Source organism: Bos grunniens, chromosome 9, assembly GCF_055505025.1.
Source record: "Bos grunniens cultivar Pamir isolate PY7600 chromosome 9, Bosgru_T2T1.0, whole genome shotgun sequence".
Classification (NCBI taxonomy): Eukaryota; Metazoa; Chordata; class Mammalia; order Artiodactyla; family Bovidae; genus Bos; species Bos grunniens.
The window spans coordinates 43,752,118-43,772,851 of record NC_141173.1 but is presented as its reverse complement, the minus strand read 5'-3'; the positions used below and the strand labels follow the sequence as shown (position 1 = coordinate 43,772,851).

The 20,734-nt window shown below is 40.0% G+C and overlaps 1 protein-coding gene across 8 annotated transcripts in view; it reads right to left on the bottom strand.

Moving 5' to 3' along the window:
- The window catches only part of PDSS2 (decaprenyl diphosphate synthase subunit 2), a 296,799-nt gene that overhangs the window by 17,160 nt on the left and 258,905 nt on the right, over nucleotides 1-20,734 (bottom strand). For all 8 annotated transcript variants that reach the window (XR_015132974.1, XM_086317481.1, XM_086317482.1 and 5 more), the window contains one exon: nucleotides 11,194-11,226. Coding sequence is in view for 7 of the 8 variants with exons in the window: in XM_086317481.1 (XP_086173607.1) it covers nucleotides 11,194-11,226 (33 nt within the window). In the remaining variant the exon portion in view is untranslated. The remainder of the gene's footprint in view (nucleotides 1-11,193; nucleotides 11,227-20,734) is intronic.

The following is a 20,734-nucleotide window of genomic DNA, read 5'->3' as shown; positions in this document are numbered from 1 at the left end:
CTTCTAGAGGAAAATTTAATGGTGCACGCACATCATGTATGTAAACCATCCTGGAGATTATGAGAGAAACACACAAATTATGCAAGAGTGATTTGGGTTTCCAGCTTGACTTGAGTCTATATCTTATACATTTCTCTTTTTAAAAATTAATTAATTAATTTAAAATTTTTGGTTGCACTGAGTTTTTCCTGCTACATTTGGGTTTTCTCTAGTTGCAGTGAGTGGGGGCTACTCTGTTGTGGTGAGTGGGCTTCTCATTGCAGTGGCCTATTTTCTTCTGGAGCATGGGTTCTAGAGCATGGGCTCAGCAGTTGTGCACAGGCTTAGGTGCTCCAAGGCATGTGGGATCTTCCCAGAGCAGGGATCGTGTCCTCTGCATTGGCAAGTGGATTCTTATACACTGCACGCCAGGGAAGTCCCTTCATTCATTTCTTAAATTCTCCTCATATCCTGATTTTTCATCCGCGAAAACCTTGGGATCACTTACCTCAAAACCACTATTACCACCAGCATTACTACTATCCACTGAGCCTAGATTCCTGGCATCCCAACATACAACCTGATACAAAATGAGCTCAAAACACACGACTTCCATCACTGGTCTTTTGTGTGCATGCTAAGTCACTTTGCTGCTGCTGCTGCTACCTCGCTTCAGTTGTGTCCAACTCTGTGCGACCCCATAGACGGCAGCCCACCAGGCTCCCCCGTCCCTGGGATTCTCCAGGCAAGAACACTGGAGTGGGTTGCCATTTCCTTCTCCAATGCATGAAAGTGAAAAGTCAAAGTGAAGTCGCTCAGTCATGTCCGACTCCTAGCGACCTCATGGACTGCAGCCTACCAGGCTCCTCCGTCCATGGGATTCTCCAGGCAAGAGCACTGGAGTAGGGTGCCATTGCCTTCTCCAGGGGATCTTCATGACCCAGGGATCAAACCTGCATCTCTTATGTCTCCTGCACTGACAGCCAGGTTCTTTACCACTAACGCCACCTGGGAAACCCTCCATCCATCACTGGAAGGCACATCAAATGACACAAAAACAATACCTACTGAGAGCAATGACAACCAATGTATACCTCAGCCAGGCCTTCCAGGCAGATCACATCAGACTGAGGGCACATGCAGGAAGCAATGCTATGGGGCTGATGCTGTTACTCTGTACCATATAAGTGTAATCATATCTACAGGATTAACACCTCTTCCAGATGTAGCAGGGCTCGACATTATGGTGCTATGGCATTTGTTAACACAGACCCTTGCTTTCATTGAGAGAACAGTGATGAGAACTTGTTTTATTTTTATTTTTTTATATGTATTTATTTGGCTGCATCAGGTCTTAGTTGTAGCATGCGGGATCTTTGATGCTCACGTGGGATCTTTCACTGCAGTGCATGTGGGCTCTTAGTTCCCCACAAGGGATTGAATCTGCATCCCCTGCACTGCAAGGCTGACCTGGACCACCAGGGAAATCTTGAGAACTTGTCTTAAATGCTCGTATCTCTAAAACTTTTTTGAAAGAGGGAAGAATGCATACCATCTTAGGAAAAAAATCACAATAATTACTGAACTAGTTCAGCAAATAAATCCTAAGATATTCACTTACTAGACAGTCACTATCTCCGAGACCAGAATTATGTTAGGATTATAGAGTAATGCATACCATTTTTTGGATTTTGTTAAGACCAGAGACTGACTACAAATTCTCTTACTTCTTTTTGTTGTATGTCTAAAGCACGCTGGAAAACAGTGCGGGAGTGAAGAGTACAGTGTGGAGTCAATAGGCCTGGCTAGAATCATGACTGTGAGATAGTAACTGTGTGAACACTGTTAGCTTATTTAATCTCTTCTCCATAAAATGAAAGGATTCAGAGACAGAATCTGATAGAACCACTTGACTGAAGTGCTCAGTGTATGTTTTGAACAGAGTGCACACTGAAGAACATGCTTACAATGACATGCATCTTACCAGGGTCATAGGATGTAGAAAGGCCTACAACCTTTTCTAACAGGTACATAGGAATGAAGACAAAAGGCAGCAAGATTTCTTTGGATCTAGAACAGGGAGACCTTCCATAGGGGGCACCATGCATGAATCAATCTTCAGAGGCACATCTTTGGCTTCAGTACTATCTGATGGATAGGTAAGATCTTTCCTCAAGCCAGAAAGTCAAGCACTTGGAAGAAAGAAAAGATCTACTCAATGGTAATCTTTAGTTAGTAGCATCGTACACATCACTGATCTATGTTATAGGTTCTGTCATCTCTACTGTGACCTCAGTAATTCTGTTTAAAATTGAGGTGCACAGCTACCATGCCATTTCAGAAAGGCGGTTAAGCACATCTAGGATCGATATTCAGTCTCACGTGTCAGCAGGGAGGCTAAGTAGTGCCTTCGACACAGCTGAGGAAACACGAGGGAATGGCTTCAGATATACCATCTGAATGAATTATAGCTTTCTATAAGATCAAACATCTTGACATCACAGAAGTCCTTAATTCCACGTAAAATCAGGCTGTAGGATTAGGGAATAAATTTGGAAATAACAATCTAAGGCAATGACAAAGACTTCCGACTTACTGAAACCAGATTCAACATCGACACAGAGGTGCCTCTCTTTTCATTCTCTTTTTGGAAAACTCATGTCCTTCCACTGCTTTTGATGACACGGCAAGAAACAGTATTCCCTTCAGATCTACTTAAAACTGTTTCATGGACTAAGCAGACTCCTCCAGGGGACAAAAGTCTCACTCCTCCACATAAAGTCACACAGTCACTCCCTGTGCACAGGTGGGTCCTGATACCACAAACTGGGAACAATAATTGAATCCAGCTACCCTACCGTGCGGAGCATTTATCCACAGAACCAGCCTGGTAAGCATGTGCAGTTAGCCTTCTAAACTAATATTCAAAAGGTTACCCCAAATGAATCTTTGTTTTAACCCAGGGAGTGTATGGCATTGAGGAGGCATTTGATTAAATATACTAGGGGAGAAATAAGAGGATCAAAGACGGAGTCAAATACATCTTATGAACTAAATGGAACATTGGTACAAACAGCTGGCACATCTTGGGTTATTCATTCATTCAATAGTAGTTCAGCATATATTTATTGGGTACCCAGTATGTGGCAGGAACTGTTTTAGGCCCTCAGGATATAAAACCAGACACGATTCCAGGCTTACAACTAAGAACTCCTCTTCACCAACAATCCAAGTTTGCCTTAGCTTCCTAATAAATGTGAGATATTATGCAGACATGTAATTTTTCAAGAACCAGTAATTCAAAATTATAAACCTAAGGATGGCAGAGATTGCCCCACTAAATATTATTGCTATAAACAAAATAATTCAATATATTATATATAAAATTAGGATGAAAGGCCAATAAGCTAGAAACATATGACATAAAGAAAAATAAAGAAGATTTATAACTGTTTAGGGGATTTAATTCAAAGAATATCAATAATATTTGGGCAAACAGCTGAGAGGGTGGCATTATTTTATGATGTCATAAAGAGGTTTATCACTGACATCATTTAATAATTTTATTCATGATCCATGAGGGACTAGAGATTATGATCATTAAATCTGTTGATGCCATTGAAATGTGTGGGACTGCAAACACCTCAGAGAACGAGAATCTAATTTTAAAATAACATTAAGAAATTAGCAGAATAGATCATCAAAGTAAGATGACAGTCACTGGGGACAAATGCAAAATAATATACTCAGAGACTTAAGGAGGAAAAGAAATAGCTTGATAATAGGGGAAGGAATGAATGAATGAATGTCCAGAGGGTGATTGTTTTGCAAAAAGACTTGAGGGTCATAATAAGGCACAACTCTGGCTCTGGAGACTAACTATTGCATCTGCAACTAGAACTTATTTTTGATGAAAAATTTTACATGGTACAAAAGCTTTTTGGCTTTATTATGAACAGAAATAGATTAACAGTTACTTTTCATCATTGATAACTGTATTTGAAGGAGATCTGGAACCAAAGCAGTAGTTGCAAAAACCAGCTTTAGTAAATTAATTGTTTTGAAAAAAAGATTAAACAAAATTATTCATTATTGCTGGGAAAAAACCCCAAAACAAAATCTCTCTACTTTTCTGAAGTGTGACTGCCAAAAGAAAAATAATTGGTTATATCTGATTTTCAGGAAACAGGGAGTGGAGGATTTAAAAATTTCAGATGGCCATCCTGACGGGGTCTTTCCGCCGCACCCCTCTGCGGTGGGCAGGATATCAGTGCTGCACCACAGGTTGAGCCCAGGGTTTTCTTTTTCATCTTTCTCAACTACTCCCTGGCACCTCAACCACAGCTTGAGGCCTTGCACAAAAATTCACAGTGTAAAAAATCATATTTCAGAAAACAAACTTTTGATTATCAAAGGAGGAAGTGGGGGGGATAAATCAGGAGTTTAACATATATACACAATTACATATAAAACAGATAATTGATAAGGAACTATTGTAAAGCACAGGGAACTGTACCCAGTAGTTTATAATAATCTATAAGGGAAATAATCTGAAAATATAAATAAATATATATGCATGTATATGTGTATAAAACTGAATTAGTGTGCTGTACACCTGAAACTAACACATTATAAGTCAACTATACTTCAATTTAAAACATTATTTTTAAAAATCCATGTTTTCCAGTGAATTCCTTCTACTGCCATAGAAGCAAGCAATACTTTAGGAGCCTAGGATTAAATTCTGGTTATGAACTAAAAACATGAGTTCAGGAAAATTATTTTTCAAGTCTCAGTAGCTCAGGTGGTAATACAGAAAAATTCCAATTCAAATCAGAGTCTACACTTAAAACTGATACCTTTCAGAAAAAAAGTTATTATCTTAATGCCCGTTTTACATTTTACAAGTTGTCATCCAGTCTTTATCAAGCATATAAAATGTTATATAATTGCACTCATATCTTAATGGTATCTGGATTTGGATTTTTTCCTTTAAATTATATTATAAACATCTCATATAATTAGGCCACAAATTCTTAATGAAAAAAGAGGGGGGAATGTCATTGCTTCTAGATAGTCTCCATAATTATTACAAAACCAGAAATCCTAAATGTTAAGACAGCTTCAAGAGGTTAGAGGAAATGAGAGATTTAGTGCATACAATGATGCTGTTTGGAAAATTTTACCAAAGGAGCTAATGCAAAGTCCCAGAGTAGGAGAAGGAGCATCTGCCCAAGAAAGGGGTACAGGGAAAAGAAAATACAGCAACATCTGGTCTCTAAATGTGCCAACATGAAAAATTCTCAGAGCCAGTTAGCTAGGGTTATGAGAAAGAACAAGCGGGCTAAAACTGTCTGCCAAAAAAAAAAAAAAAAAATCTGGCTTTGTCAGTAAAGAAAGGACAATAATATTTATAGAAAATTTCCTACACTGGTTCAAAAAAGAATTTTAGATTTGATATGCAGCAAAATGGTTGAAGCAACCTATGGATAATACATGGGAAGAAACGGCTAAAAGGGCAAGCCGTGGAAAGGAGAACCAGGACACGAGAGGAAGTGATGATGTGTGATCATGCAAATGCAAATGTCTGTGGACGGCAGTTTGCTGTTGGGAAGGGAATTTTAATGTGTACCCTATGCAAATGTGTTTTATAATAAAATGTGCAAGGCCTGAGCGTGGGGAGGGACGAAGCGGGCAGGGGCTCTAGACGTTGCTCCTGAGGCAGGGGAAAGGGCTACCCTGAGACCTGAACGAATTCCGGGAGAGGGGATAGCAAAAACCCCACTCCTTTCAAAAAGCCTCTCTCACATTTGACTGAGAATTAGATGCCTGATAAACTAACACATGCAAAATCTTTCTTTACCAAGTGCTTAACCTTGAGCAATTCTCTGTGCTTCAAGTGAACCTCAGTGGGAAGACACAAAAAACAACTTTCTTTTCTGTACTGCGTCATGGGAAAATTATATGAACTACACACAGTAAAGGCTGGAGATGAATACCAAGAAAGCTCCTGTAAACCATTTAGAGTCTTTGCGTCAAAATTGGCATGACTGTCAAAGCCCATGTAAGGCCTAGTCCTAGGCACTTGAGCAGGAGGGTAGCCCACAGGGCTGAGAGTCTGGTTCTGACCAAGTGATATTTATCCATAATCTGTATATCTGAGGCAATTATTAAAAAGAAATTGAGAAAAGTTCTGTATCCCTGCCATCTCGAAAGTGTTAAAAAATTAAAATTGTAGAAACCCGAACCATAGGTGCCATGTTTTGCCTGAAGTGGTAAAAATACCATCTGCCTCAGTCTTTGAGCAGCATGCTTCTTTCAAGGAGCAGTAGGCTAAACTACAGGCATACGCTCAGCTCCAGCTGGGGAAAATACACAGACGTTTGTAGATGTTTTTCTAAGAGTAGCCAACATACTTGTTTTCCTTCAGACACATATTAAGTTACCATAGCAAACCAAGAGTGAATGTGGCCTGAGACACTTCTCCACGGGTCCCCACACATGTCCATGAATTTCTACAATTCAATAGGTGGCACTCTTCCATCTAACACTGAGCTCAATCTGCTTGGGGCCAGAAACCTTGGGAACACGGAATAGTCCCCTATTCCCTAAGAGAGGCACACTCAGGGCTGAACACCAGTCATGTAAAGAAGATCCTCTTTGTACTGCATACGTGAGCAAAACTGTCAGCACCAGATTTTTGGTCACAATTCACTTCTGGTAAATACATTCTGTCCAATAAAACTTCTACAGTTTTAACTACGTAAGTCACTTCTTGTTTTTTCATTTTAGAAGCTGGGTAGGATCACCTTACAGTCAACAGCTTCCATCCTAGGCCAGCCTCAGGTGAATGAGCTTCAGGAGTGGGTAGTGTGCTCTGGGAATGATGTTAACCACCTTCCAGAAGCGCGACAGACTTAATGAAGGGATAGTTGCTGAGTGCTTTAATATCTGTAGATGAAAGGCACTGCAGCAGTGTAAAGCATTCACAATCCATGCTCCATCGCAACAGGAACTCAATTAAGAATTAATTCAATTTCTTTTCTGAGTGTTTGAGGACACACCACTGTTTTGTTGAATGTGACTGACACTCTATAGAGATCTAGCTGAGACCGATTTTGATCACCACTTCTACCCTCTCCTCTACTTTCTTGCCATTCTGAGACTGACAAAATTGGAGAGATGGCATATGAAGCCACAGAGAAAATGGCCAAAATAATTTGTACTTAAAATCTGATTTTTCAGATAAAACTTGGCTTTTGAGAAAATGTTCACCACTTGGAAATAAAGAAACATCCAGCAATAAATAAATTTCATGACACTCTCCAGAAATGGCCACTGAGTTTTTAAAATGTAGTTTTACAGGTAAACCCACCAGGGGAGCCCTAAGCTGCCAAAGCACGATGCCTGCATCAGTCAGCATGAGACCAGGACTTCATCATGGGCCCATGATATGCAGCATAAGAGACAGTTCTGCAGACGTCTCCCGGACACCTGGCAGAGATGGATACAATCATTCTACCTGTGGTGCTTGGATTTGGGTCTATGCATGGATAACAGGTCTGGGTTAACAGCTGAGATCAAGTTATGCCCTTAAATATCTGCACAACACCACATACTCCAGTAGGGTGGGTTTCTGTTAGTTGGCATGAGAACTATTGTCACTGGGTGCTTGGGAAGGCAATCTTAGGGCTACTGAACATAGGGATGGACAGTGTCCTATCGTACACTGACTACATAATGGCTAATTTGAGTCTATGATCCCCAATCCCAGACGTCTGAGCTGCCTGCACTTCTAGCATCTCACTAATGCAGCCCTTGTCCATACACATTTGTCAAGCACTCCTGTATATAAGCCTGTGCTGGGCACAGACGATGCTACGATGGACAAGGCCACTGAAGGCCCTGCCTTCAGGTCTTGCCTTACAGTCTACTGGAAAAAGAAACAGAACACAGGGAACTAAATAAAAATGATAATTGTAGATTATGATAAATGTTAAGGAGGAAAAAAACAGAGCAAAGGGGGACTTTTGATAGGAAGGTCTAGGTTAGGTCTTTGCATATATTAAATATCAGATCCACCATGCTTGGGTGGATGAAGTAGATGAAGGAATGAATCTGGACCTTAATAGTATATAAGATAAGAATGTTCCCTCCACCCACCCCCCCAAAAAAGAATGTCTCCTTTCAAATTTGGGCCTGGAGAGTAGAACAGCACTGTTATAACCTGCTCCTCTCATACTAAGGAAACTGAAAGAAAAAAAGTAAGTGAAGTCACTCAGTCGTGTCCAACTCTTTGTGATCCCATGGACTGTAGCCTACCAGGGTCCTCCATCCATGGGATTTTCCAGGCAAGCATACTGGAAAATACTGTAACCTGCTCCTCTCATACTAAGGAAACTAAGGGGAAACCAAAAAGATTAAGTGACTGATAACAATTTTGCAGTGAGTTGGTGACAGAGCCATTGCTTGGTTCAGAGTGTTTATCTGTGTCTCCATTTTCTTTTTTTCCTTTTCTTCCAGTCTCTTCCACTGGCAGGTACTTCTGCAATAAGAAATCCTCAGAGTTTTCTGAGTCATAAATAAGCAGCAATGATATATAATCATTCTATTGCCAAATCATGATGTCACTGCCCTTAATTTTTTGCTTATAAGTTATTTCCTTTATCATAGTGAAATCCCAGCATTTATCTCCAAGTTAGTTCATTAACTTTCTCAAGCAATCTTCTTATCCCTGCTGATACTTGCAACTTGTGTCAAAAGCTTTCCTTTCCTCTGTGACTGAAATAAAAAACCATATACCAGAATTTCTCCTGCAACTAATGGCATGGGTCTTCTATTTTCTTATAACCTCACTCACTCACTCACCGTTTACCAAGTGCCAAGCACTGTGTTAGGCACCAAGCGTACAAATAAGTTACCATCTCTGCCCTCAAAGAGCTGACAGTCTATGATCTTTCTCACAAATGGTCATGATGAATAATGGAGTGAAGCATGACAGAGATGCACAGTGTACTAGAGAAAGGAGGAAAGAACCTCATCCAGCCCAGGGAACCAGGCAGACTTTCTCTTGGAGATGATCCTACGTTAAGCCTTACAGAAGAGGCAGGGGAAGCCAGATAAAGGGGGACACCGCTGCATTCCAAGCAGAGGGGACAGCTCGGGTCAAGGCACAGAGAACAGAAACAGTATGTTTTATGTAATTTGGTGCCACTGGAGCACAGGGTGGAGGACATGAAGCTGCAGAGTCCCTCCAAGGAGCGAGATCACAGTGCTTTATATGCCACTCTAGTAAGCTTTGAATGTGCCTTATAGAAAACATGGAGCCAAGGAAGCGTTTTAAGATGCAGTGTGAAACTGCCAGACTTGTGGTTTAGATAGACATTCTGGCTGGTGATGGATCTTTGGGGACAAAAGAGAGGCATAGAGACCAGTCACAGGCTTTCTAGTGGTTCAGAGCAGGATACAATGTGAGCAATGGAAGAGGCATGGAGAGGAGGGACTGGATTTAAGAAAATGTAGGCTATAAAACTGGTAGGACTTGGTCATGGAACACAGGGGTGAGGGGTAAGAGCATTTGAGAGTGACTTCTAATTTTCTCACATGATTCACTGGTGAGATGATAGACAACATCAGGAGACAGAACAAGTAATAAGGACCAGAGATACAACACTAACACTAGACCGTAATGTCAATGATGGACTTTGGGTTATAAAGATATATTAATGCAGGTTTATTGATCATAACAGATGTTCCAATCTGCTGTAGGACGCTAACAGTGGGGAAGGCTGTGCTTGTGTGGTGTCAGGGGGTAATGCAAACTCTCTACACTTTTTGCTCAGTTTTGCTGTGAACTTAAAAACTGCTCTAAAAAATAAAGTCTACTAAAGAAAAGGTGACCAGAGATGTTGGGAAGATATCGAGTTCAGTTTAAGATGCTTTGAGCATCTCTGCCTGTGGGAGACCATTTAGGTATAAGGCTCAAGTAGACATCTAAGAAGGAAATGGCAACCCACTCCAACACTCTTGCCTGGAGAATCCCATGGACAGAGGAGCCTGGTGGGCTACAGTCCATGGGGTCACAAACAGTTGGGCATGACTGAAATGACTTAGCACAGACATCAAAGATAGAGTGACAGACACAGAAGTCTTCAGTATAGAGATACCACTCTTAATCTAATTTTTCTTGAAGCACACATATGTTTGTGAGACAGAGAAGGAAAGAACTGCACTTCAGGCAAAGAAAAGGCATGGAACCGTGGGTGTGCACTTCAGGGCTGCCAAGAGCACAAGGTTCTAGATCAGCCCTGCAGAGATCACCGGGGGGATTCCAGCTGTCCCAGTGCAAGCAGAGCTCTTACAGGTCCCATTTCTTCCTCCTTGTCTTTGGAGTACAGGTGTGCTCACGCTCTGGCTATTCTTGACTGTTATAAAAACCAGATGGTTAGCACGTTCCTTTAGTCAAGCAGCTGTATACATCCCACACACCTGCAAAAATACTCCATTTGTTCCTCAGGAGAAAACCCAAGTGTGTTCAAAGGCTTGCACAGGTGCACTGAAATCCAAAATCCCACAGCAGTTTTTGAACAAGGCTATGTGTCAAAATGATCTGTGGAGCCTTTTTTCAAACCCTTCCATCCTGTCCCTGGCCAGCTCTGCCTACCAGGGAATTCTGATGTTGGTGAAAGAGGTATGGTGCTGTGGTAACACAGGCATGTATGTTTTCAAAAGCTCCACAGGTTATATGAAAACTACTGCCTCTAGGAATCCAAACCTTCCCTGGATGGTGCTTCCCAGGTATTACCTGATGATGCTAAAAGCTCTTTTCCATAGTCCAAAGACATCTTTCCAGCAACAGTTAGTGATCTTACCCAGTTAATTTTTCCTCAGGGCACTTACCACCAGTTAACATTATATTATGTATCCATTTAGTTGTTTATTAATCACCTCCTCAACTAGTTTGTAAATGTCATGAATGAAAGAACTGATCTGGTTTATTCTCGTATTCCTGATGCCTAACACAGTGTCTGGAAAGAAGTAGGCATTCAATAAATAAACTTACCATTAAATGAATCCCATTTTACCTGTTACTTCACATGGAAGGTCCCTTAGTTTTGAATGTGATGCTTTTCTTTTTACTTTTCAAATATAAATAAAAACCAAATAGCAAATACAAGTGTATAAAATTGTGTAGAATGTACAAAATCTACCTACCTTAGCATAGTCTAATCTTCCTTTCTCTTGAGCCTAAAATAGAAAAGAGGGGAAAATCAATTAGTTCTTTAAAAGTCACTTAGTATTTCTATAACTTTTCTTCTCAAAGAATAAGCCAACTTTCTTCCCCCTCTCCACTTCCTCTTCTATCTCTACATAGTATATAGTGAAACATACACATCTGTATGTATATACATATATACAGAACTCTCAAATGTATTGAAGAGTTGAAAGTTCAGTACTACAAGCACACATATATACTCTAGGTTTGATAGTGGCAGACACCATGACTCCTCATTCCTTCATGCTTCAGCAAACATCTCCTAAGCATAGTACAACTCATACACGATCACTTTCAAATTAAAAAAAACAAAACAAAACAATAATGCCATACCATCTGATATACAATCCATACTCATATTTCTCTAGTTGTCCCAAGAATATATTTTATTTTAGCTTTTCTTCTCAAACTAGAATTAATCAAGATTCACACATTGCATTTGGCTTTTATCTCTGTTTTGCCTTTTAAATCTAGACTAGCCTTTCCTCATTTTTTAAGAAATGAAAATAAAAATCATTAACTTTTTTGATGGAAATAACTGACTTTTTGAGGAGACCAGGGCAGCTGTTGTATAAAATGTCTCTCTTTTATTATTATCACTTTTTCATTGTGTCATTTAACTTGTCCCTGTTTGCTTACAAACTGAAAGTTGGGTCTGAAGAAGCTTGCTTAGATTTAGATTAAACATTTCTTGCAAGAATATCTTCTATGGAATACTATATACTTCAACTGCATCAATTCAGGAGGCACCAAATGTCAGGCTCTCCTGTATCTCGGTAATGCTATAAATTTGATCACTGGGTTTAAGTGGTGACTATCAGATGGTTTCACTGTAATGATCTATTTCCTTCTGTACAATTAGTAAGCAATCTGTGGGTTCATTTTTTCCCCACTCCCTTTGGCATAATTTTTAATATGTGGTATTGTGCAAAAGACCCCCACCTCATCCCACTGTCACCAGGGATGAGGAGAAGGAAGAAAGCTGGAGGTGAGGAGACATCCTATATAAGGTCAAATTTTAATATTTTTAGTTATTAAAAAACAATTTGAAATTAAAACATATACTCAAAAGCATTATTTATCAAATCTGAACATGATAGAGACAACCAATGTGTTAGTCTTTGCTGGTAGGTTAGCTCATCTTCTGTGGACTTGAGAACAAAACTCCTGCCACCCCTGCACAGAACGAGTGCCCTTCAACTTATACACAGGTTAGGTCTTGAGACCATTTTGTTTCTGAGTCCAAAGTGACACTATACAGATAATGACACTAAATGTGGGCAATTATTTTCATGAGAGAAAATGAGATCTTTATAACATTAGTTTAAAATCTTTTTGCTTCTTTATAATCTTAAAAAAATTTATCCTAAGAGGCCTAATTTTGTTTTTCTTATTTTCATAAAAAGCAACTTCTAATAAGATACTGCTCATGTATAGCTTTTGACACCATCACAAATGACTTAGTTAAAACTGGGAATTGCAAGATTTCAATGAAACAAAAGGCCTCTGCAACCTATGTATTGTAAAAAAGAATCTGTGGTTTTCAATCTGTTCTTCAAAGATGTTTTTGGGATCTAAGATTTTTAGTGAACTAAGAAGGGTTTGAATTTAGTCCTGAGATGTAATATACAGGAATAAGAGTCGGTTCTTGCAGATATTTTAAAATGAGGCTCATTCTTCTCTCTGCTCAGGTATTTTATATCTACTGTCCAGGGACAGACTTGTCTTTTCCCCAAGTTAAAACAATTCTGTCTACACTGAAATCTCTCTCCCAACACTGTAACTTCTGCAGGCGTGGTGTGGAGCCCCAGAACATCTGCATGGTGCACTCATGACCTAGCTACTCACTTTGATATCATGCAAATATGAACTGGCTTTGATCTCATGAATAATCCATGGCTTGTGACCAAAACTTCAGCAGCAGCATTTCATAATATGCTTAGTCTTCAAGTTCTCAAATTCTCACCTGTCTCTCAAATTCATTTTGGATTAAGGGATATCTGACATGGAGGCTGATTCTGTGGTCACCAGTTTTCCACCTTTTCAATTGTTCGTCCTTTCCCTTGTCTCTTGCTGGGTTTCTCAGGCAAGGGTTGTCTCTTGCATGGGTTTCTCAGGCACAGCACTCTTCCAATGATGCACAAACTGGGAGCCCCACAGCATTATACTATCAAACAACTCATTTCTGTAACGTGTCAGCAATTTCCTCACTACTTTTAGTTGTGTTTCTGTTCTATCTACCTCCTCTTCATTCTAGCACTTTCAACGTTCTCATCTTAGTGTTTAACATAAAGGACATGTGAGAAGTGTTGAAAGTGGTGTTTGTTGAAAGTTAGAAAGTTGAGTACCTTTCATATCTTAATGTTGCAGGGTAAAGTGCAGAGAAACTATAATTTACAACGATGGAGGTGGACTTTTCCTTTTGGAGGTACTAAGCCATTTCCCCAATAGTCTCAGAAAAAAAAAATCAGTTTCTTCATATAGTAACAGTGACTACAATGCTACTTACAGATAAAGACATCTAGAGTAGTCTCATCACATACGTTGCTTATAAACTAATCATCACAGAGAATTCTATTATTTTGAAGTACTTGTGCTTTAATCAGTCACAAGCTATTTTCTTTCTTTTTTTTAATTGAAGAATTGATTTACAATATTATTTTAGTTTCAAGTGTACAGGATTCAACATTTTTATAGAATCACATGCATGCTAAGTTCCCCCACCTCCATTCTACCAGCTAAGTTGCTTCAGTGGTATCCAACTCTTTGCAGCCTTAAGGACTGTAGCCCGCTGGGCTCCTCTGTTCATGGGATTCTCCAGGCAAGAACACTGGAGTGGGGTGCCATGCCCTTGTCCAGGGGGATCTTCCTGATCCAGGGACAAAACCCATTTCTCCTGAGGCTCTTGTGTTGCAGGTGGATTCTTTACTGCTGAGCCACTGGGGAAGCTAAACCCCACCCTTTTTTTTTTCTTTTTTAATAGAGTCACAGCTATTTGCAAACCTTCTCATTTTATTTTGTATTCCTAGATTGGCCACCACCTTTTACATGGTGGAGATATGCTTTGCTGGGGATGATGGCAAAGAAATACCATGTATGTAAATCCCTATTTATTTAACATCAGCTCTTAAATGTTTGAAAGCTGAGAGACTAGAACCCTACATACAATGACAGCCACAGCCAATACAACCTGAACAAACTGTAACTGTTGACATGCTGCTCACCTGAATGTCCTTTTTATTTTGTCACAACAAACATTCCAGTCTTGTGAAGACCATTTCATCCTTGACTGCTTTAGCTTGTACATAAAAGTATCATTTATTTTATAAAATAAAATACTATAATTAGATCTTTATAGATATTTTCAGCTGCTATGTGAGTTAATATCCACGTATGTCAGACACACACCTGGAAGTACACTCTGATATAAAATTTTTTTTTCACAAAAAGCTTTTAGAGCTTATAAAATACGGCAAATTAGAAAAAAAGTGCACATGGCTTAATCCCCTACATAAATAACATTTCTTATTGAATGTTACCAATTGTTTCAGCTTATAAAACAGTTAATTTCAGGAGGGCCATAATTTCTGTTTCATCTGACGGTGCTCATTCGTTCAATACTTGTCCACTGTGTACCTGATGGGTGTTAGATATTGCTCTGGCACTGGAGACACAGGAAGGAACAGAACAAATAAATACCTCTTCCTCTAGGGGGTTGTATAATCTTGTTTTCACATACAATCTCCCTCTAAGCTCCATGAGAATATGGACATTTTCTCTCCTGATCATAACTGTAGTCCATGTCTAGATCAGTGCCTATAGACAGGAGATGGTCAGTATCTGGTGAAAGAGCGAATAAATGGATAAACGCTCTTTCTTAGTAAGTGCTGGTTATATACTGTTTATTCAGGAGACTTACAGAGCAAAGTTCATATCATTCCTAGTTCTAGGGAAGCTGGGTGTTTAGATTCAGTCAGTATTCAGTTAATGGGAAGTCAATATCTGCTGTCTTAAAAATAATTTTTACTCATATTGAACAGTACCGTATTTTGATTTTATTACTCAACTTCTATTTAGAAGTAAGCTGAAGATAGGAATCTATAAAAAATAAATTCAAGAAATTTGTGAAACTCAACAAAAGAAGAGAACAGAGAAAAATAATCTACCAAGCCTCTCATAGATGCAGCGGTTTAGAGTAATTAAGAGTCTCAACCTTGATAACAGTGACTGAAAAGAAAAGAGCCTGAATGGAGGTCATGAGACCTCAGATTTCAAATGTGCACCTCCAAACCTCAGGTGGTAAGTAGGCCCTGTCTACGGAGGGAAACTGGTGACCTAAGCTCTTAATTGTGACCACTTTAAGAGGCACTGTGACCTCCTGAGAAATGGATATGCTGGGAGAAAGGAAATATGGTTTCAAGTCCATAATAGGATAACACCTCAAGAAATTTTAAATTTTTACATGGATCTTCATTTTCTTATTTGTAAAATAAGCATACTGGGTCAGACCAGGTGTTCCCAAGTACTGGCCTGGCTGTATCAGAATCACCTGGGCAGCCTGTTGAAAATGTAGGTCCTTAATACCCTAGCCCTGAATTCTGAGTCATTTGAGGGTCACTGATGTGGACTATGCCTATCATCCGGCTTCTGTATGCATCAGGGTTTATTTCAAAGGCTAAAAAGAGAACAACTCTATAAACTCTGTAAGTCTCAAGGAGAATGCAGTGCTGTAACTTTATCCGCCCCCCCCGCCTTTTTTGACATCTGCCACTTAGCATGTATATTTCTAGCAGAGCAAGATATTAAAATAACTTTCTCACTGGGGCCCAAAATAGGCTGATATAAAATAAATGCAGACTGTATTTCAACAGCCGGCAGTCCTGAACCTCTTCCTGCTACACTGTTCATCTCCAGAAGCCACTGTAAATTCTGCCACGCACGCCAATTCCCTGAGGGCTTCATTACTTGGGTCTTTAAAAGGGATTCACTCATCCTTTGGCTCCTGTAGGTGTGCTTCTTGTCAATCCAGGTCATGAGAAAAGAAAGTAATTTTTCCCGGTCTTTAGCAGTTCACAGAGAATGTGTGGTTTGAACCTTGTTTTATCTTAAAAAAAAAATGTGAAAACAGACAAGTTGTGTGCCAGTGCTCATGACACGGAAGGCCTCCTCTGACAGCTACAGTGAGCGCTGCAAAACAATATTCCACACCAGAGAAAACAAAGCCAGTGCTCTGACTTGAGAGGATGCACAGAGGGATTAATTCCAAAACGTTTATATACTAGCCTCTGCAGACCAAAGGCAGATAGATTCCCTGTTGGTAAGTAATGGATGTACAATGTGGTCTTTTACTTTAAGAAACAAATGCTTTTTTATAAGTCAGGTAACAAAGAAGGACTGGATGACAAAAATGAACTGCTTCCAGTTTCTAACTACTATTATCTGGACTTGAAAACTGGATATGGAAAAACCTTTTTCTAAAAGCAGAAAAATAATATTCCACAGCAGGGAGTGCAGAAATTGCTAGAGACGGATCACCTCTACTTATCATGTTATTCTTCCCCAATGCTACCAGTTATGTTTTAGAATAACAATTTAAAAAATAAGATTCTCATCTTAAACTAACTTTCTTTTAAAATTTTTTAGTTGAAAGAACATAAAGAACACCTATTTGCTCTCCAACTCGACTGGTTAGTTGCTAATATACTGCCGTCTTTGTTTTCTCTCTAAATGATCATTTGCTCACTATATGGGATTAAGTTATAGACATAACGATGTCTCATTTCTAAATATGTCCCTCAGCATTTATCTCATAAGAACATTTTCTCCTACACAATTACAAACCCATGACCACATCTAATAATTTTAACATTTATTATATTTAACATAATGTCCATATTCAAAATTTCTAGTCCAACCAATGGAGTCCTTTAGAGGTATGTATATCCCAATCCAAGATCAAATTAAAAATTATACATTCCCTTTGGATGTCACAGCTTTTTAATCTCTTCTCATCTACAACAGTCTCCACACCACCACCTTTTCTCTCTTTTATGTCATTTTAAAAAGGAATCCATGTTAGTTGCCCTGAAGAATATCCCTTATCCTGGACTTGTTTTCACATGATTAGATTTAGGTGAAGATAGTTTTGAAAGACAGCTACACAGATGATGTTGCACACTTCTCCATTACATTAGGAGTCATGCAGTATCAGCTGTCTTATTATTGGTGAGACTAAGTTTGTTCACTTCTCCCCTCTGTCTTCAATATGTAATCTGTAAGGGTGCGTTGAGTCCCTATGACTATTTGGTTCCCTTACTAACTATTCATCCAACTGTTTTAACCAATTATTCACTAATGATTCTTGTTTGAATAAAAGATTACATTGGTGGCTGCAAAAATTAAAAAGATAATGATATTTTAAAGGTCTGCTTTGGTACTGCCAGAAATATCACTGACTCCTTTTGAGAAAAGGAATTTCAGGTCTTACTGAAAACAAGTTCGCTTTGCATTTGCATTGGTGTGAAGCTGTATAATTTAGTATGTATATATAAGATCTATTGGTGGACAGAGGAAGGGAGGAAGGATATCTCATCCTAGAATGGTTTGGGTACAGTGTATGAGGATTTCAAAAGGTAACAAATCAGACATCTACTAGATCTGTCAGCCTCCACATTGAAGCAGCCAGCTAGCTGAGTTTGGTTTGGGAGGGGAAGCAATCCTTGCTGGGCTCTTCAGTTCAGTTCAGTTCAGTTCAGTCGCTCAGTCGTGTCCGACTCTTTGCGACCCCATGAATCGCAGCACACCAGGCCTCTCTGTCCATCATCAACTCTCGGAGTTCACTTAGACTCACGTCCATCGAGTCAGTGATGCCATCCAGCCATCTCACCCTCTATCGTCCCCTTCTCCTGCCCCCAATCCCTCCCAGCATCAGAGTCTTTTCCAATGAGTCAACTCTTCGCATGAGGTGGCCAAAATACTGGAGTTTCAGCTTCAGCATCATTCCCTCCAAAGAAATCCCAGGGCTGATCTCCTTCAGAATGGACTGGTTGGATCTCCTTGCAGTCCAAGGGACTCTCAAGAGTCTTCTCCAACACCACAGTTCAAAAGCATCAATTCTTTGGCGCTCAGCCTTCTTCACAGTCCAACTCTCACATCCATACATGACCACTGGAAAAACCATAGCCTTGACTAAACGGACCTTTGTTGGCAAAATGTCTCTGCTTTTCAATATGCTATCTAGGTTGGTCATAACTTTTCCTTCAATGAGTAAGCGTCTTTTAATTTCATGGCTGCAATCACCATCTGCAGTGATTTTGAAGCCCAGAAAAATAAAGTCTGACACTGTTTCCACTGTTTCCCCATCTAGTTCCCATGAAGTGATGGGACCGGATGCCATGATCTTCATTTTCTGAATGTTGAGCTTTAAGCCAACTTTTTCACTCTCCACTTTCACTTTCATCAAGAGGCTTTTTAGTTCCTCTTCACTTTCTGCCATAAGGGTGGTGTCATCTGCATATCTGAGGTGATTGATATTTCTCCCGGCAATCTTGATTCCAGCTTGTGTTTCTTCCAGCCCAGCGTTTCTCATGATGTACTCTGCATAGAAGTTAAATAAGCAGGGTGACAATATACAGCCTTGACGTACTCCTTTTCCTATTTGGAACCAGTCTGTTGTTCCATGTCCAGTTCTAACTGTTGCTTCCTGACCTGCATATAGGTTTCTCAAGAGGCAGGTCAGGTGGTCTGGCATTCCCATCTCTTTCAGACTTTTCCACAGTTTATTGTGATCCACACAGTCAAAGGCTTTGGCATAGTCAATAAAGCAGAAATAGATGTTTTTCTGGAACTCCTTTGCTTTTTCGATGATTCAGCGGATGTTGGCAATTTAGTCTCTGGTTCCTCTGCCTTTTCTAAAACCAGCTTGAATATCTGGAATTTCACGGTTCACATATTGCTGAAGCCTGGCTTGGAGAATTTTGAGCATTACTAGTGTGTGAGATGAGTGCAATTGTATGGTAATTTGAGCATTCTTTGGCATTGCCTTTCTTTGGGATTGGAATGAAAACTGACCTTTTCCAGTCCTGTGGCCACTGCTGAGTTTTCCAAATTTGCTGGCATATTCAGTGCAGCACTTTCACAGCATCGTCTTTCAGGATTTGAAATAGCTCAACTGGAATTCCATCACCTCCACTAGCTATGTTTGTAGTGATGCTTTCTAAGGCCCACTTGACTTCACATTCCAGGATGTCTGGCTCTAGGTGAGTGATCACACCATCGTGATTATCTTGGTCGTGAAGATCTTTTTTGTCCAGTTCTTCTGTGTATTCTTGCCACCTCTTCTTAATATCTTCTGCTTCTGTTAGGTCCATACCATTTCTGTCCTTTATGGAGCCCATCTTTGCATGGGCTCTCCAGTTATGGAGCTGGAAAGGTGTCAGAATATAAAGGAACAGGGCACCCCTTCTCTTTGCTATCTTGATCATTCTTATCTAATATTAATAATAAGAAAGCACAGAAGGCATCTGCAAGGAAGTGAACATCCTTCAGAACTGGACTGCGTAGGTACCTGATTTTACCACCTCTCTCCAGGGAAAGCTGTTTTTTGGAGGCAAATGTGCATGTCCATGGAATTAGCTTTCTTGTATTCTCTTCCTTCCCCTTCAGTGTAAGAGGAAGAGACGCATAGATGAGGAAGGCTATGGTACCCCATTAGGGCTTCCCAGGTGGTGCTCGTTAAAGAACCTGCTTGCCAATGCAGATAGACATAACAGACGCAGGTTGACATGACAGACACAGGTTCCAGTCCTGGGTTGGGAAGATCCTCTGGAGGAGGAAATAGCAACCCACTCCAGTATTCTTGCCTGGAGAATCCCATGGACAGAGAATTGTGATAAGCTACAGTCTGCAGGGTTGCAAAGGGTCAGACCCGACTGAAGTGAGGTAACACATGGTACCCCATTAAAAAAGAGCAGAGGCTTTTATTACCTACACGATAGACCCCTCTCTGTTCAGAAGTCCTGTTATCGCTTTTAAGCCCTTTTTCTTACCATGCTTCTCTTGGAATCCAGAAGAGATGTGAAATATAAAATGACAGTTTGACTAAGAAAAAAAAAATCTACCTGGATCTCACAAAGGCCATGAGCAAGGAAATGAGGCTGACAGAACTGAGTTGCTTCCTCCAGTAGCTATGTCCCAAGGTGATGGCCAGGTCCCAAGGTGATGGTCACCAACCCTGATGGTATACTCCAAGCTCACCGTGTCAAAACCCAAACTTGTCCAATGTCCCCACTTAACTTCCCTATTTTTATTAATAGCACAATTCTTCCTGTTGTCCAAGTTCTATATCCTGGTTTTGGCCTCTGAACACCCCTCACTAGTATACATCTGCCAGCTTCTTCCTGTCATATCAGTTTTCAGGTCCAATACATTTCCTCTCTAAAGTGAATTTTATAACTAACCTCCTTACTTTTCCATTTTCAT